Raw genomic sequence first — 16,330 nt, forward strand, 5'->3', positions numbered from 1 at the left:
CTAAGGGGCATGAGAACTGCTTGAGCCCAGAAGGCAGAGGTTGCAGTGAACTGTGATCATGCCACTGCACTCCAGCCTGGGTAATAGAAGACCGTATCTCTTTTTTTCTTTTCTTTTCTTTTTTTTTTTTTTTTTGAGACGGAGTTTCGCTCTTGTTACCCAGGCTGGAGTGCAATGGCGCGATCTCGGCTCACCGCAACCTCTGCCTCCTGGGTTCAGGCAATTCTCCTGCCTCAGCCTCCTGAGTAGCTGGGATTACAGGCACGCACCACCATGCTCAGCTAATTTTTTGTATTTTTAGTAGAGACGGAGTTTCACCATGTTGACCAGGATGGTCTCGATCTCTTGACCTCGTGATCCACCCGCCTCGACCTCCCAAAGTGCTGGGATTACAGGCTTGAGCCACCGCACCCGGCCTCTTTTTTCTTTTTATAATTCAGTCTCCATAAAGACTGTCAAAAATTACCAATGCCGACTATATTTCAAGTCGTCATGGAGGGGTATTGGGAAAAGTTTTCAATTAGCAATAATCGCGCCTTGGATAAACCTCATGGGCTATGATACTGCCACTGAGCAAAGCTAGAAGACCATATCTTAAAAAAAAAAAAAAAAAAAGATAGGGCAACATAAATACACAATTTTAATTCAGATGGGTAAAGGCAGCGGGGGATCCCAGGGCACAGTTTAGATTATTTTATGGATATGGATACACAGAGAAAAGGGTGGCTTTTGTTTGTTTTTTTAGAGACAGGGTCTCACTATGTTCCCCAGGCTGTTTTCAAACTTCTGAGCTCAAGCGAGCCTCCCATATCAGCCTCTTGAGTGGATGGGTGGCATTTTAATTAGAAGAAACTGTACTAGGAAAGCCATCTGCAAAACAAGGTAATTGCCCCAAATCACTGTGAAACCCAAGTCAGGCGTGAAACTCATGATTTCTGCCCCTTGTTCATAGCCTATTGCATCCTATTGCCTTTACTTTTTAAAGTAAATATATCCTCTGGTAAACACATGGTCAAATACAGTGTCTTGGGTAATGAATAATAAAGTGAGATAACATATGTAAAGCAAGCGGGTGACAATCAGTATACTCCATCAAAGTTTTTTTTCCTCAATAGGTGTCTGCTAAACTGCCATCTAAGCTTTCCAAAACAAAAAAACCAAAAAAACCTGGGTGGTGCTAAAAGGTGTATAGTCAGCGAAATCTACCCCAGCTGACCTTTATCCTTTCCCTCCTGTTTTTTAATATTAAAGAAGAGACCTCTTTTCACAAATGATTGAGGAGGCTAGTACAATGCAGTGAGAAGAGCAAGTTCTTTCGGAATCAGACAGCGTCAGATACAGCCCAGCGGACAGCACGACTAGTAATGTGACTTAGGGCAAGTCCTTAAACTTCCAGTGTCCTCTTTTGTAAACTGGGAATAGTAATAATAAATAAATAGTGAAATAATGTTTATGCAAAGTACTTAACACAGTGTCTGACAGATAAGAGCTGTGGAAAAATTGGCTCTTAAGCGTTTCTAGGAACCCGAGGACTTGGGGTTGTTACTTTAGTTTTTGGAATCAAAGGCACTTCAAGCGTAAACATCCCTAAACTAAGTTAAACCAGAACTAGCACTTTCAGCAATGATGTAATTTGACCTCTTCGGGCTACCGTCGCTGAGCATGCGTAAATAAACGTGGCGGGCCGTATGTGTCATGGCGCTCTCCATCTAAAGTCTGTGTAGCTTCCGGAGAGTGGCGGCGGCTTGATTCTCTCACTTTGGACTGGTTTTTACCTCCCGGCATCTGGGTAAGGGTGGCGGATGGGTCCTTGTAGGGCAGAGTGTGGCCAGAGCTCCTTTTATGGCCAAGCCTTGTTTCTCCGGTTTCAGTCTTTCTCGGGCTGTTTGCTCATTTGTTTCGTAGTTAAAAGGGAATTTGCCAGCTGGGATGGGGGAATTGGGAGGCAGATGGGGCTTCCAGGAGCGAGTTGGGTCTTCGGCCTCAGGTGCTGCTCGCCTGTTAGGAGTATTTTAGGCATCTCGTTTTTTATTGTCAGATTAACTTCATTTGTTCTCCCACTTTATACCTTAGTGAATTTGTAGATGTTACAGGGCTTTCGCAGTTACATAGCTTTCCCAGAGCAGTATCTTAAGAATTTAAGCAGAAGTTATTGAGAAAAGCAGGTGTGTTGCTTTTTCACTTTTCGTTCTTCTTTACTCATAAAACCTTTTTGTGAATCTCGGGACACTTATCTTTCGGATGGAACGTGGTCTGGACGTCTACTTACCTTATTGACTTATTCCTGTTCTGTAGTAGTTGGTTCCTCGCGCTATGCAGACGTGTTGTAGTGCTGGATATAGTATTTATTACTAAGTCCAGACACTGGTTCACAGTCATGGCAGATGTCAGCATACCTGTTGTAATCAGTAAGAAGTTAGAGGTAGTATGGAGCATCGTAGATCTTGCTGTATAAAGCAGTCTTTTATGGAGTCTGATTACTTTTAGGTAGAGTCCTTATAGTGGTTTTGTGAACTTCTTGGGTGCTTGCTTTTCTTAATCAACTTTTATTTTCCAGACTCATCTTTCAAGAGGCGTTTAGACTAATTGCAGATAATTAAGGTACTAATTTATCTTAAAACCTTTTATGTTTGAGTGGTGTGTATATTTCTGCATATTAGAAAATGCAGAGAGGTAGCCTGATTTCTTAGCTATTTGCCACTGTCATGTTATGGAAACACTGTGCTTTACATACCACTAAATCAAAGAGATATTTTCATTTATTTTACTTAATCTTTCATTTTCCTTCAGCAGCATTGATCATGTCCACTTGTTTGACATGCCCTCTTTCTTTGCCTTCTGTGGCGCATGGATTTTTTTCCTTTTCTGGTGGCTGCTTCTTGGAATCTATTATAAGCTATTTTCCTCTGTCTGTCAGTTAAATTTGGAGTTGCTCAAGTCTTGGTCCTGTACCTTCTAATACCTCTGTTCTCTTTTTCTTTCCCTCTGGGTGATGTAATCCACATGCCTGTCAACATTTATTTATTTTCTTGATTCTAGCCATCCTAATGGATATGAAATAATATATTATTGTAGTTTTGATTTCAGTTTCCCTGATGGCTACTGATGTTGACATCTTTTCATGTGCTTATCAGTCATTTGTGTATGTGTATGTTTTTGAGACGGGGTTTCCCTGTGTCACCCAGGATGGATTGCAGTGGCTCGATCGTGGCTCACTGCAGCCTTGACCATCTGGTCTCAAGTGATCCCACTTCAGGCTCCCAAGTAGCTGGGACTACAGGTGCATGCCACCATGCCCGGCTAATTTTTCTTTTCTTTTTTTTTTTGGTACAGATAGGGTCTCACTGTGTTGTTCAGGCTCTGGCTTTGAACTCCTGGCCTCAAGTGATCCTCCCTCCTTGACTTCCCAGTGTTGGGATTATTGGCATGAACCACTGTACCTGGCCCATTTCTATATCTTCTTCATCTAATTTGTTTTTTCTTTTGTTGCTTGTGCTTTTTGTTTCTTAGCTAAGAAAGGAGGGCCCACTGTAACATCATAAAGATTTGTGCTTATGTTTTTTTCTAAGAGTTTCATAAGGTTAGCTCCTAAATTTAGGTCTATGATCCATTTGAGTTAATTTTTGTATATGACATGAAATAGGGCTCCAGCTTTATTTTTTGCATGTTGCTATCCAGTTGTCCCAGCATCATTTGTTGAAAAAAAACCTATTCTTTCCCTGTTGAATTGTCTTGGCATCCTGGTTGAAAATGAATTGACTAGGTTATGTATATTTGACATGCATTTTAGGTGGTTTTTATGAAAGAATAATTCTGGGACAGTGATTATCAAACTTTAACACAGATCAAAATTACCTAAAGTGCCTGTTAAGTATTGCTAGGTTTTACCCAAAATATCTGATTCAGTACTTCTGGAGTGGGGTTCAAGAGTTTTCATTTCTGGCCGGGCATGGTGGTTCATCTCTGTAATTCCAGTACTTTGGGAGGCCAAGATGGGAGGATCAGTTGAGGCCTAGAGTTTGTGACCAGCCTGGACAACAAAAGGAGACCTTGTTTCTACAAAAAAATTAAGAAAGAAAAAAATGTTCATTTCTAACAAGTTCCCTGTGATGCTACTCCAACTGATGTGGAAATTACACTGTGAAAACCTCTGGACATTGCTTTGCAACTGTGGCTGTACACATGAGAATTACTGGAAAGTTTTAAAAAGATACTGATGCCCAGGCTCCATTCCCAGAGATTCATTGGCTAGGTTGGGGCTTGGTTGGGAATTTTCAAAAGCTCTTCAGGTGAATGGAATGAGTGCTCAAGACTGAGAACCATTACTATAGAATAGTGGTTGTTAATCAGGGATGTATAGTGGAATTACCTGGACAGTTTCTGTGTTCCTGTGCTTCAGTTCTCTTGGAGATTCTAATTCAGAATGGAATCTGGAGATTTGCTATGATAAAAGCCTCCCTGATAACTCACCTATATAACTAACCACTGCTCTAGGATATTGCATCCTCCTTCTGTCATTTTCAGTATTTCCCATTTCACTGACTCTATTTTTATTCTCTTTATTAAATTTGATTTCCTCTACCTTTGGGAATTTTTTTGTGTGTGTGTGTGACTGAGTGTCACTCTTGTTGCCCAGGCTGGAGTCCAATGGCGCGATCTTGGCTCACCGCAACCTCTACCTCTCGGGTTCAAATGATTCTCCTGCCTCAGCCTCCCTAGTAGCTGGGATTACAAGCATGCGCCACCACGCCTGTCCAATTTTTGTATTTTTTTTTTTTTTGAGACAGAGTCTCGCTGTGTTGCCAGGCGCCAGGCTGGAGTGCAGTGGTGTGATCTCAGCTCACTGCAACCTCCGCCTCCCAGGTTCAAGCAATTCTCCTGCCTCAGCCTCCCCAGTAGCTGGGACTACAGGTGTGCGCCACCACGCCCAGCTAATTTTTGTATTTTTTAGTAGAGACAGGGTTTCACCATGGTCTTGATCTCTTGACCTTGTGATCCGCCTGCCTTGGCCTCCCAAAGTGCTGGGATTACAGGCGTGAACCATCACACCCGGCCTGTAGTTTTAGTAGAGACATGGTTTCTCCATTTTCATCAGGCTGGTCTTGAACTGACCTCAGGTGATCCACCCATCTCAGCCTCCCAAAGTGCTGGGATTACAGTCCTAAGCCACTGTACCGGTCCAAAAAATTGTTAGTGATCTTTTTGCTCCATTTAGCTATTACCCTGCTTTTCTTTTATTCTCAAACTTTCATTTCCATATGAATTAATTAAAAATTTCTGAAGGCTAAACAATTCCCTCTATCAGTTTGTTCAAAGTATAACCTTTAGCCTATTAATAGTGATGAGTGAGATTATTTAGGTACTTGTGATATGCAGCCAGATTTATGCTGCATGATAAATAATGCTGATATGCAGCATTATATTTATCTTTTTTGAGTGAATATCTCCCCATGAAATTTCTGGCTAGAAGGATATGCATATGCTTGGTATATATTGTCAGGTTGCCCTCTAGAAGGGGTGTACCAGTTTTACTATGCATTCAGCTGACAGAGTTTTTGTCAGCTTTTTATCACTGAGGCAGCTGAAAAATAACTTATTGTTTTAATACTTGTTAGTGTGGTTGAGCATTCTTTTCTCATTTTTGGCTATTTATATTTCTTAAGTGAATTGCCTGTTTTTCCTTTGCCCATTGCTTTCTGGAATGTGGTTACTTCTTAGTGTCACATTAGATTCTTGCATTGTTAGTACTTTGCCAGTGAGGCAAAGCCATAGTGCGAAGAGAATGGTAGTGAGAGAAGGTCTAGGTTCTAACTTCTAGCTCTATCAGTGTACAAATCTGTTTGCTTCAATGAACTCCAGTTCTGTAAAATAAGAAACTTAGGCTGGGCACAGTGGCTCACACCTGTAATCCCAACACTTTGGTAGGCTGAGGTGGGTGGATCACGAGGTCAAGAGATTGAGACCTTCCTGGCCAACATGGTGAAACCCTACCTCTATTAAAAATACACAAAATTAGCCAGGTGTGGTGGTGCATGTCTATAATCTTAACTACTTGGGAGACTGAGGCAGGAGAATCGCTTGAACTGGGAGGTGGAGGTTGCAGTTAGCTGAGATCATGCCACAGTACTCCAGCCTGGCGACACAGCAAGACTTCGTCTCCAAAAAAAAAAAAAATGATTAGCAACTTCTACTTCTCTAATGATATGGGATGTTCAGTAGATCCATACACACTTGTGTATTGGATAGCAAAATTGTGTAATGAAAAAATACAGCTTTTAATTAATGTTATTTAATTATAATCTGTCAGTAGTTACTTTGGCATTCCAAAGGCACTACCTGGTCCTAGCCTTTCCCATTTAATTATTTCATAGAATAGTGGTGATGGAAGAAATCCCAGGGGTTGGGCGTTTACTTCAACTTCCCACTTAAAGTTTCCTCCTATGGCATAGAAAGACTAGGTGAATTCAACTTAAGCATTGTAGTCATTCATTTAATCAGTAACTATTGTGTGCCTGCAATGTGTTAGGCATCGTTGGAGGTGTTGTAAAGACAGTACTGAAAAAGAGATGATGTTTTTGTGCTTAGGAAGCTTACATTGTGGGCTGGGCATGGTGGCTCACTTGTGTAATCCAGCACTTTGGGAGGTTTAGGCGGGTGGATCACCTAAAGTTGGGAGTTTGACACCAGTCTGATCAACATGGAGAAACCTTGTCTCTATTAAAAATACAGAATTAGCTGAGCATGGTGGTGCATGCCTGTAATCCCAGCTCAGCTACTTGGGAGACTGAGGCGGGAGAATCGCTTGAACCTGGGAGGTAGAGGTTGCGGTGAGCCAAGCTTGTGCCATTGCACTCCAGCCTGGGCAACAAGACCAAAACTCTGTCTCAAAAAATAAAAAAGAAGTTTACATTTTAATGAGAAAGATACGTCTGTGGTTGTCAGGTAGGTAAGTGCGATGAAGAAGCATGAAACAAAAGCAGAGTTAGAAGCAGTGAACATGTGGGATGCTTGGGCAGCATGGTTATTTTAGACGAGGGTGTAGGAAAGGCCTCCCTGAGGAGGTGTTGTTTGAGTGAAGAAGTGGACAGGAAGACATACTTCTCTGAAAACTGATGCTCTGCAGAGGAATAGCAAGTATGAAGGCTCCTGAGTCAGAAACTAATTTGGCATACTCAGAATATCTATGTCCATATATTGCCCGACTGTATAGTCTACAGTAAAAGTACTGAGAACCTGCAGTGCGCTAGACATAGTTTTAAGTGTTTGGGATCAAACAGTGAACACTTCACACAAAAACCTTTACCCTCATAGAGTATGCATTCTAGTAAGATAAACAGTTAAAAAAAATCATTAAAATGTTGGAAGCAGATGATTAAGTGCTGCAGTTTAAAAAAAGGCAGGAAAGGGGGATAGGAAGAGGGTGTGTGGTGAGGTGGGGGTGTTGCTTGGAAAGTCCTCTCTTGTTACTCTTGAGCGAAGTCCTTAAGGGCTTGAGCGAGTGAGCTGTTCACGTGTCTGGAGCAAGAGCGTTCCAGGCGAGAATAAGACTGTGAAATGATTGCATATCTAGTGGTTATGAAATAACAAAAAAGCCTGCATGACCGAGGGGAGAGTGGTAGCAAGAGGGGACAGAGATGCAGCAGGAAGCTGATTATATGTGTCACTGCAGAGCCTTGTAGTGATTTTGGCTTTTTACTCTGATACCGAATACCATTAGAAGGGCTTGATTGAGAAGCTTGAGATGAACTTAGGTTTTAAAGGGATCCCTGACTTCTGTGTTGAAAATGTTCTTGGAGAATCAAGGATAGAAGCAAGGATACTAGGGATTGCAATAATCCAGGCAAGAGTTGATGTTGGTTTGGACCAAGAGTGTAACAGTGGGTATGGTCACAAATAGATTCTGAATGTATTTTGAAGGTACAGCCAATAGGATGTTGTTGATTGTTTGGATTTAGGGAGAAGGAAAGAAGGGGCGTGCAGGATTTTTGGCCTGAGCAGGTAGAGGGTTGGGACTGCCTTTAAAGGAAATGGGAGAAGTTGTGAGAGGATCTGGTGAGGTAGGGAGATGAGGAATTCCGTTTTGACTTTTTCAGTTTGAAGTAATTATTAGACTGTCAAGCAGTGGCATGGGATAGGCAGTTGGTGTCTGAGTCTGAAGTTTGAGGGAAGAATGGGGCTGGTTATATAAGCACATTTGTAGTTGATATTTCAAGGCCATGGGACTGGATGAGGTCACCTAGGGAGTGCCTGAAACTGGAGAAGAGTTCCTGTAACAGAGCCACGGGGGCATTCTGATGGCGAGAAGTTGGAGAGATGAGCAGAAGAGACTGGACTAGGAGAGTGTAGCGTCCTGGAAACTGGTCAGGTTTCTTCTACAGTTCTTCCGTTTTTAATAATGCACACTGCAAATCAGTAAGGAGGCAGAATTTTCTAAATGTATTTTACTACAGAAACTTTTTTTTTTCCAGATAGATAATAATTAGAACCAATTTGGGAAAGACTAACCTGGCTCATTTCACTCTACCTAGATGGCTGAGTTGGCCAGGGCTCTTTTTTGCAACAACAGAATATCCACCTCAAACTGATTCAAGCCACAGGCTCTCATGACTGGGCAGAGCAGGGCTGCCTCTGGCTTCAGGCATTTGTTGGATTCAGATGCTCAAATAATGTCAGTATGTTTCTTTATCTTTCTAGCTCTCGTTAGGCTTCATCCTTTAAGTAGACTTCCTCCCTGTGGCGGGCAAGATGGCTCTGGTGTCCTCAAATTGACATCCTCCTAACTTAGCCACTTCAGTGACAAGAGCAACTATCTTCTGTTAGCACTAGCATAGGCAGAATCCTCACAGTGACTCTTACTGGCTAGGCTTCTCGTGACAGACCCTGAGCTGGTCCTTGTGGCCAGGAGGTTGGGTTACCCTGGCAAGCTTGGGTCATGTGCCCCATTCTGGTGTCTAGGGAAAGGGAAGTCTGTGATTGACAGTCTCACCATGACTACGTGATATGTATGTTAACTGTAATCCAACCAGTCCCTCATTGATTGATATTTGGTTTATTTCTCATTTTTTGTTCTTACTGACAATATAAAGCTAGCTGAGATTTGAACATAAGTTTTCCGGATTCCCAGTGCATAATTTGTCATAGTTGTAATGAATACATTACACAGTAAAGGAGCCTGGCTGGCAGCTGCTCTGTGAATTGGATGATGTGAATGGAAGGATGGGAATCCAGCAAATGAGAAGGAAGGCTCATCAGAAAGCTTCGAGGGCAACTGAAAGAATGTAAGATCCTTAACACTGCAGCTCAGAGGAGGAACAGTGGTCGTTCAGCATGCACATACTAAGTAGGTAGTGGAGTACCACACAGTGTGTGGGCTTCGACTCATCTGTCACGGAATCTTTGTTTAGCTTCTTTGGGCAAGTGTTTCAGTTTGCTCATCTTTAAAGTGAGGATGATAATACTGTCTACATCATAAGAGTTGCCGTGATGATAAGATGACGCTATAAAGGACTTCCTTTGTGTCTGGATATAGTATTAGTAGTAGGACTATCGGTACGTATACATGAGTGTGTTCCCCCCACCCAATTTTTCTTAATTATTTTATTCTAAAATAATTACAGCTTTACCTGCAGTTGTAAAACTTAGGCAGAGATCCTTGTACACTTTACCCAGGTCTCCCATTGGTAACATCTTGAAAAACTACAATGCAATACAGTATCACAACCTGGATATTGACATTGGTAACAGCCGGTATACAAAACGTTTCCATCACCACAAGGATCCCTCATGTTGCAGTGTTATAGTCATACCCATTCTCCTCTCACCCTCTTCTTTTTTTAATCCCTGGCAACTACTATTCTGTTCTCCATTTCCGTAATTTTCTCATTTCAAGTATGTTATATAAAAGTGATCACACAGAATATAACCTTTTGGGATTGACTTTCTTCATTCAGCATAATTCTCTGGAGAGTCATCCAGGTTGATGCATGTATCAATAGTACATTCCATTTTATTGCTGAATAGTATTCCATGGTATGAATATACCACACTTTGTTTAACCATTTGCCTTTTGAAAAGCATCTAGGTGGTTTCCAGATTTAGGCTATGACAAAGAAAGCTGCTGTAAACATTTAGGTACAGGTTTTTGTCAGAATACAAGTCTTTATTTTTCTTGGATAATTGCTGAGGAGTACAGTTGCTGGGTTGCATCATAGTTGTATGATTTGTTTCAGAAAATACCAAACAGTTTACTGGAGTGGCTGTACCATTTTTCATTCCCTCGAGGACTGTATGAATGATGTAGTTTCTTTGCATCCTTGCCAGTGTTTGGTGGTTTCACTGTTGTCTGTTTTATCCATTCTGAAAGGTGTATACTGATATCTCATTGTGGTTTTAGTTTCCTTTTCTGTGGTGATTAATATTGCATCTCTTTTCATGTGCTTGTGTGCCCACTGTATATTCTCTTGAAATGTCTTTTGTCTATTTTCTTTTTACGTGTATGTTTTGACATGAGTCCTTTGTCAGATACGTGGTTTGCAAATACTTTCTTCCACTCTGTAGTTTGACTTTTCAGCCTCTTAAAAGGGTCTTTCTTAAAAGTTTTACATTTTAATGACATTCAGTTTATTAATTTTTCTTTTTATGGGTTGTGCTTTTGGTGTCACACCTAAGGAACTTTTTACCTATTCCTAAGTCCAGAATATTTTGTCCTGTGATTTTTTTTTTTCCTAAAAGTTTTATAATTTTATGTTTTTGTTTTTGTTTTTTTGAGTTGGAGTGTTACCCTGTTGCCCAGACTGGAGTGCTGTGGTGTGGTCTTGGCTCACTGCAGCCTCTGCCTCCTGGATTCAAGTGACTCTCCTGCCTCAGCCTCCCAAGTAGCTGGGATTACAGGTGTGTACAACCACACCCAGTTAATTTTTGTATTTTTAGTAGAAACGGGGTTTCACCATGTTAGCCAGGCTGGTCTCAAACTCCTGACCTCAAGCAATCCACCCACCTCAGCCTCCCAAAGTGCTGGGATTACAGGTGTGAGCCACTGAGCCTCGCATATGTTTTACATTTAAGTCTATGATCCATTTTGAATTAATTTTTGTATAAGGTGCAAGATTTATAGGTCAGGGTTCATTTTTTGCCTAGAAATGTCCAATTGCTCTAGCACAAATTGTTTAAAAGGCAATCTTTCCTCCATTTAATTGCTTTTGTGAAATATTTGTGTAGGTCTGTTTCTGGGTTTTCTGTTATGTTCTGTTGACCTGTGTTTTTATCCCTCTGTCAATACCACAATCTCAATTATAGCTATCTAGTAAGTCTTAAAATTGGGTAGACCGGTTCTTCTTACTTTACTCTTTTCTTCTCAAAATTGTTTTAAATATATTAGTTTCTTTACATTTCCGTATACAATTTAGGACAGTCTTGTGTATACCTACAGAAAATCTTGCGGGATTTTGATAGGGATTATTTTAAGTTCATCAATCTGATCTCCACTGACACTGCAGAACTTCATTACTGGTCGGTCGGTTGGTTTGAATGTTCAGGATCCCTCTGTGGCCTTCTCTGATTCTACCCTCGTGGAGTGTGTTGGGGAACTTGATTGTAGGTGGAAGTCAAAGCTCCCTACCTGGCCTTTGCGGCTTGCCTGGGGGTGGGATTACAGTTTTTTTGGTGTGTGTGTGTGTGTTTGGCTAGAGTAGAATGATTATTATCTAAAAATTTTCTGTCTTCCTATGCTACCTTTTGTATGGTTCTTTAACGAGAAAGCAGGCATTTATCGGGGGGTTTTATTGTCAGCATCTCTTGCCATTTCTGGTTTGCTGGCATCTTTAGTTCCACGCCTGAGCTACAGGAGGCAAAAGAAAGCCCAAGGAGCTCATCATCATATTCCTTGGGTCCTGAGTTTCGTAGCCAGTCTGCCTTCTTCTCTTTACCTTTCAGGGTCTTCTTATGCTTGTTTTATATATAATGTCCAGAGTTTTATTTGTATTTTGTTGGAGGGGCAGGGAAAAATGTGTTTATCTTCTTGCAAGCTGTGTCCACATTTTCTTCTTTTAATTATAAAAATTTTGAATATTTAGAAAAGTAGTATAGGATAATGAACATAAACCTACCTATTTTCTAGTTTTAAGAGTTGTAAATGCTTTTTAGTATGTCTTAATCTATTTTTCTTTTCTTATTTTTTGAGATGGAGTCTCACTCTGTCACCCAGGCCGGAGTGCAGTGGTGCACTCTTGACTCACTGCAACCTCCGCCTCCTGGGTTCAAGCAGTTCTCCTGCCTCAGCCTCCCGAATAGCTGAAAGTACAGGCGTCCACTACCACACCTGGTTAATTTTGTGTTTTTAAAAGAGACAGGGTTTCACCATGTTGGCCAGGCTGGTCTCAAACTCCTGACCTCAAGTGATGCGCCCATCTCGACTTCCCAAAGTGCTGGGATTACAGGCATGAGCCAATGTGCCCAGCCAGTGTATATTTTCTGAGGTGCTTTTAAAGTAAATTAGAAATATAATGGAATTTCACTTTTAAATATTCAATATCATCTCTAAAAAATAAAATTTTTGAATATAAGGACAATACTTTTAGAGTGATTTATAGTAACATCTTCGTGTTATCTAATATCCAGCTCATATTCACATTTCCCTAGTTATTCCCAAAATTTCTTATAGCTTGACGGACAAAGAAGGATACAATCAAGAACATAAAATGCCTTTAGTTGTTAGGCTTTTACATTGGCTGTAATCTGAAATAGTTCCTTTCCTACTTTTTTCTACATGACATTGATTTGTTGAAGAAATAGTTCCTGTTGAACCTTGGAATGTCCCATTGTCATTAGGGTTTTGTCTGATTGTTTCCTTGTGTTTCTTTTTTCTTTTTTTGAGACTGAGTCTCACTCTGTCACCCAGACTGGAGTGCAGTTCTGTGATCTCCGCTCACTGCAACCTCTGCCTCCTGGCTTCAAGCAATTCTCCTGCCTCAGTCTCCTGAGTAGCTAGGATTACAGGTGTGCACCAACACGCCCAGCTAATTTTTGTATTTTTAGTAGAGACGGGGTTTCTCCATGTTAGCCAGGCTGGACTCAAACTCCTGACCTCATGATCCATCCACCTTGAACTTCCAAAGTATTGGGATTACAGGCGTGAGCCACCTCGCCCAGCCTGTGTTTCTTTTTTCAGTCTACCCAAGATAGTACTTCATCCTTGTGTTTCTTTATTTCTTATATTTTCTATAAATTTGAAGTTAGATCTGAAGGCTTGATTAGATTCAAATTTGGTGAGAATATTTCATAAATGATGCTATGCTAAGCAGATTTTCATGAGTTTGTTTTATTTATAACTTGTATGTGGTAGAGAATATGCCTTCTGCATCCTGTGATACACTGCTGGAGGACATTGAAGATATCGTGTCTCAGGAAGATTCAAAACCACAAGATAGGCATTTTGTAAGAAGGGATGTTGTCCCGAAGGCACGAAGGCGAAATACCCAAAAATATTTGCAAGAGGAAGAAGACAGTCCACCAAGCGACAGGTAAACTTTTTTCCTTGAAATTATATTCATTTTCTTTCTTTCTTTTTTCCTTTTATTTTTTTATTTTGAGATGGAATCTTGCTCTGTCGTACAGGCTGGAGTACAGCGGTGCAGTCTCGGCTCACTGCAACCTATACCTCCTGGGTTGAAGCGATTCTCCTGCTTCAGCCTCCTTAGTAACTGGGACTACAGGCATGTGCCACCATGCCTGGCTAATTTTTGTATTTTTAGTAGAGATGGAGTTTCACCATGTTGGCCTGGCTGGTCTTGAACTCCTGACCTCAGGTGATCTACCTGCCTTGGCCTCCCAAAGTGCTGGGATTACAGGCGTGAGCCACTGCGCTCGGCTGAAATTATATTCATTTTCATTCCAGAGGAGAAGCTGACACTACTAGTCTGTGTGACATACATAATGTCTCTTCATTAGAATCTTTGAACTTTTTTTTATTTTTGAGATGGAGTTTTACTCTGTTGCCAGACTGGAGTGCAGTGGCACTATCTTAGCTCACTGAAACCTCCCCGCCTCCCGGGTTCAAGCAGTTCTCCTGCCTCAGCCTCTGGAGTAGCTGGGATTACAGACACTCCCCACTGTGCCCAGCTACTTTTTGTATTTTTAGTAGAGATGGGGTTTCGCCATCTTGGCCAGGATGGTCTCGATCTCTTGACCTTGTGATCTGCCTGCCTTAGCCTCCCAAAGAGCTGGGATTACAGGAGTGAGCCAATGTGCCCGGCCTGAACTTTTGATAGGAAATACAAGTTGAGTGTCACTTAACTGAAATGCTTGAGACGAGAAGTGTTTCAGGTATCACTTTTCTTGGATTTTGGAATATTTGCATTACATGCTTATCAGTTGATTATTCCTAATCCAGACATCCAAAATGCTCCAGGGAGCATCTTTTGAGTATCATTTTGGCACTCAAAAGGTTTTAGATTTTAGAGCATTTTGGATTTTGAATTTTTGAATTAAAGAAACAACCTGCATGTAATTTTTTTTTTATTTGAATGATTTTAAATTTGACAAGGTAATTAGTTAAAAAGAAATGAGATGCCAAACTGGATGTTCCTAGCAGATACCCTAGGACAACAGGAATCTCTTTGATATTACTGCAGTTGGTATGTAAGTCTGTGTTACTTCCAAATGAAATTTTTACTGGAGTTCGTGCTTCTTATGAGACAGTAGTATTTTGGACATTTGAATTTTCTTAGCAGATTTTCAAATACTTATGGATCAGGTGAAGGCAGTGGGCACAAAGAAATTATTGCCCTATTTACACTATTATAGTAGATCGCTAGTTTGTGAAATTTTGATACAACGTAACCAGAAAGGATAATGTAATTATATAATTTTAATAAGCCTATACTTGTTTATCTAGTAAACTGTTGAAATTTATAATCTACTTGTTTTGTTGGGAAATTAACCTTTTAAAAATCTTTTAAAATTTGCTTATATTTTAATGACTGAGATTTATCAAATTTCCCCTAAATGTATACCTAAGGTAATTTATATTTACTTATAAATTATTAGAGCAATCCAAGTTGAAAGTCCTTTTATTTTCTAAAAATATTACCTTTTTTTAAGAACTCTAATTTTATGGAGTACTTTTAATAATGTCTTAGGATGACAGTTTTAAATTTTGATTAACTTATTTATATCTGTAAGTTTTAAGGAAGCTAAAGATTGCAACTAGTATGTAGGAGTCTATAAACAGACATACTTTATTTGCTGTTACTGCTAGAACCACTTTTTTTTCCTATTGTTATTTTTATGTACCTTTCTAGGAGTTGAATTTAGTGGTAGTTAAGTTAGTAGTATGAATTTAAAATACAATTCGGGGTAAAGGAGCTATTTTTTATGTAGAGTCTTCTTAGAATTCTGTGGTTTCTTTATCTTGATTTTAGACTTTTGATATAACAACAGATTTTGAGTTAAGTTGATGTGTTTAATGAATAGCTTTTGAACGGATTGTAGTGAGTTTATTTTTTGTGTAATGTATCTTAAAATCATCGAGTGGTTTTTATTTTAAAAATTACTCAGTAAAACTAGGTGTAGTTTTGGCTCACGCCTGTAATTCTGCACTTTGGGAGACTGAAATGGGAGGATCACTTGAGCCCAGGAGTTCAAGATCAGCTTGGGTAGCATAGTGGGACACTGCCTCTACAAAAAAATAAATTAACAGCTGTCTTGGTGCATGCCTATAGTTGCAGCCACTTAGGGGGCTGAAATGGGAGGATCCCTTAGGCCTGGGAGGTTGAGGTTGCAGTGAGCTGTGGTCACAAAGTTGTGCTGCAGCCTGGGCAACAGAGTGAGACCCTGGATCAAAAAAAAATTACTCAATGAAACTAACATTTTTTTAATTGATTCCTTAACAGCACTATTCCAGGCATACAGAAAATTTGGATACGAACATGGGGCTGTTCTCATAATAATTCAGATGGAGAATATATGGCTGGACAGCTAGCTGCTTATGGCTATAAAATTACAGGTAATGAGATCTGTAATATATTTTATTGATTAAAATTTTCAGAATTAAGTTTTTTTTGAGATACATATTTTAGCTTAGCAGTTAAAGGGTATTTTAGCATTACTTAATGATTTTAAGGTGAAACAGTGATAGCTATTACACATTGTGTAGATACCCATGGATATCATATTGTAAAAAAACTTTAAAAAGCTTGTATTTTGAAATAAGTTTAGATGTTCAGAAAAGTAGTAAAATTAGAGAGTTCACATATGCCCTTCACCGAGCTTCCCTTGATATTAACATCTTACATAATTGTAATATAGTTAATAAAACAGGAAATTAGCATTAGTA

At 40.1% G+C, this 16,330-nt stretch overlaps 1 protein-coding gene and 1 non-coding gene across 3 annotated transcripts in view; one reads left to right on the top strand and one right to left on the bottom strand.

The window, feature by feature from the left end:
* Positions 1-440: 440 nt before the first annotated feature.
* Positions 441-581, bottom strand: LOC135269306 (U4 spliceosomal RNA). The gene has a single exon (XR_010337617.1). It is a non-coding gene; the product is annotated as a U4 spliceosomal RNA (small nuclear RNA).
* Positions 582-1,683: 1,102 nt separating this feature from the next.
* Positions 1,684-16,330, top strand: part of CDKAL1 (CDK5 regulatory subunit associated protein 1 like 1) — a 716,352-nt gene continuing 701,705 nt past the window's right edge. Inside the window, exons 1-4 of one of the 2 annotated variants that reach the window (XM_064363032.1) lie at positions 1,684-1,789; positions 2,558-2,601; positions 13,340-13,517; positions 15,888-16,000. In XM_064363032.1, coding sequence (XP_064219102.1) covers positions 13,345-13,517; positions 15,888-16,000 — 286 coding nt within the window. In that variant the 5' untranslated portion in view covers positions 1,684-1,789; positions 2,558-2,601; positions 13,340-13,344. The remainder of the gene's footprint in view (positions 1,790-2,557; positions 2,602-13,339; positions 13,518-15,887; positions 16,001-16,330) is intronic. The other variant, XM_064363031.1, reaches the window with a different exon arrangement.

The sequence above is a fragment of the Aotus nancymaae genome, unplaced genomic scaffold, assembly GCF_030222135.1.
Source record: "Aotus nancymaae isolate 86718 unplaced genomic scaffold, 86718_ANA_hifiasm-v0.15.2.pri h1tg000051l, whole genome shotgun sequence".
NCBI lineage: Eukaryota > Metazoa > Chordata > Mammalia > Primates > Aotidae > Aotus > Aotus nancymaae.